Source organism: Cariama cristata, unplaced genomic scaffold (genome assembly GCF_000690535.1).
Source record: "Cariama cristata isolate BGI_N322 unplaced genomic scaffold, ASM69053v1 scaffold34491, whole genome shotgun sequence".
Taxonomy (NCBI): domain Eukaryota; kingdom Metazoa; phylum Chordata; class Aves; order Cariamiformes; family Cariamidae; genus Cariama; species Cariama cristata.
The window spans coordinates 934-1,262 of NW_009598102.1; the positions used below are offsets into that span (position 1 = coordinate 934).

General features: G+C 66.9%; 1 protein-coding gene across 1 annotated transcript in view; it reads right to left on the minus strand.

Annotated features, from left to right (window-relative positions):
• The window catches only part of BMP4 (bone morphogenetic protein 4), a gene marked incomplete at its 3' end in the record, with an annotated part of 1,978 nt that overhangs the window by 501 nt on the left and 1,148 nt on the right, over nucleotides 1–329 (minus strand). The window contains exon 2 of the mRNA XM_009709165.1: nucleotides 2–133. Coding sequence (XP_009707467.1) covers nucleotides 2–133 — 132 coding nt within the window. The remainder of the gene's footprint in view (nucleotide 1; nucleotides 134–329) is intronic.

Sequence of the window (329 nt, forward strand, 5' to 3'; positions counted from 1 at the left end):
GGCTCCTCCACCTGCTCCCGGTACAGCCGCAGCTCCGCCGAGGAGATCACCTCGTTTTCCGGCACGCTGCTGAGGTTGAAGAAGAAGCGGATCCGGGGCGCCTCGCTGGGACCCGGGATGGTCTCCAGGTGCTCTGGAGGGGAGCAGGGCAGGGGAGGGAAGCGGTACAAAAAAGCAAACAAGAGCACATCAGCCTCGGGGAACCCAGCCACAGCCCCCGGCGCAGCCACAGCACGTACCCACGCTTCACCTGCCTGGCAGCCACCGGCACCTCTCCGCTCCCCAGCGCATCCCTCCCAGCAGGACACCGAGCAGTTCCTGCCACGACG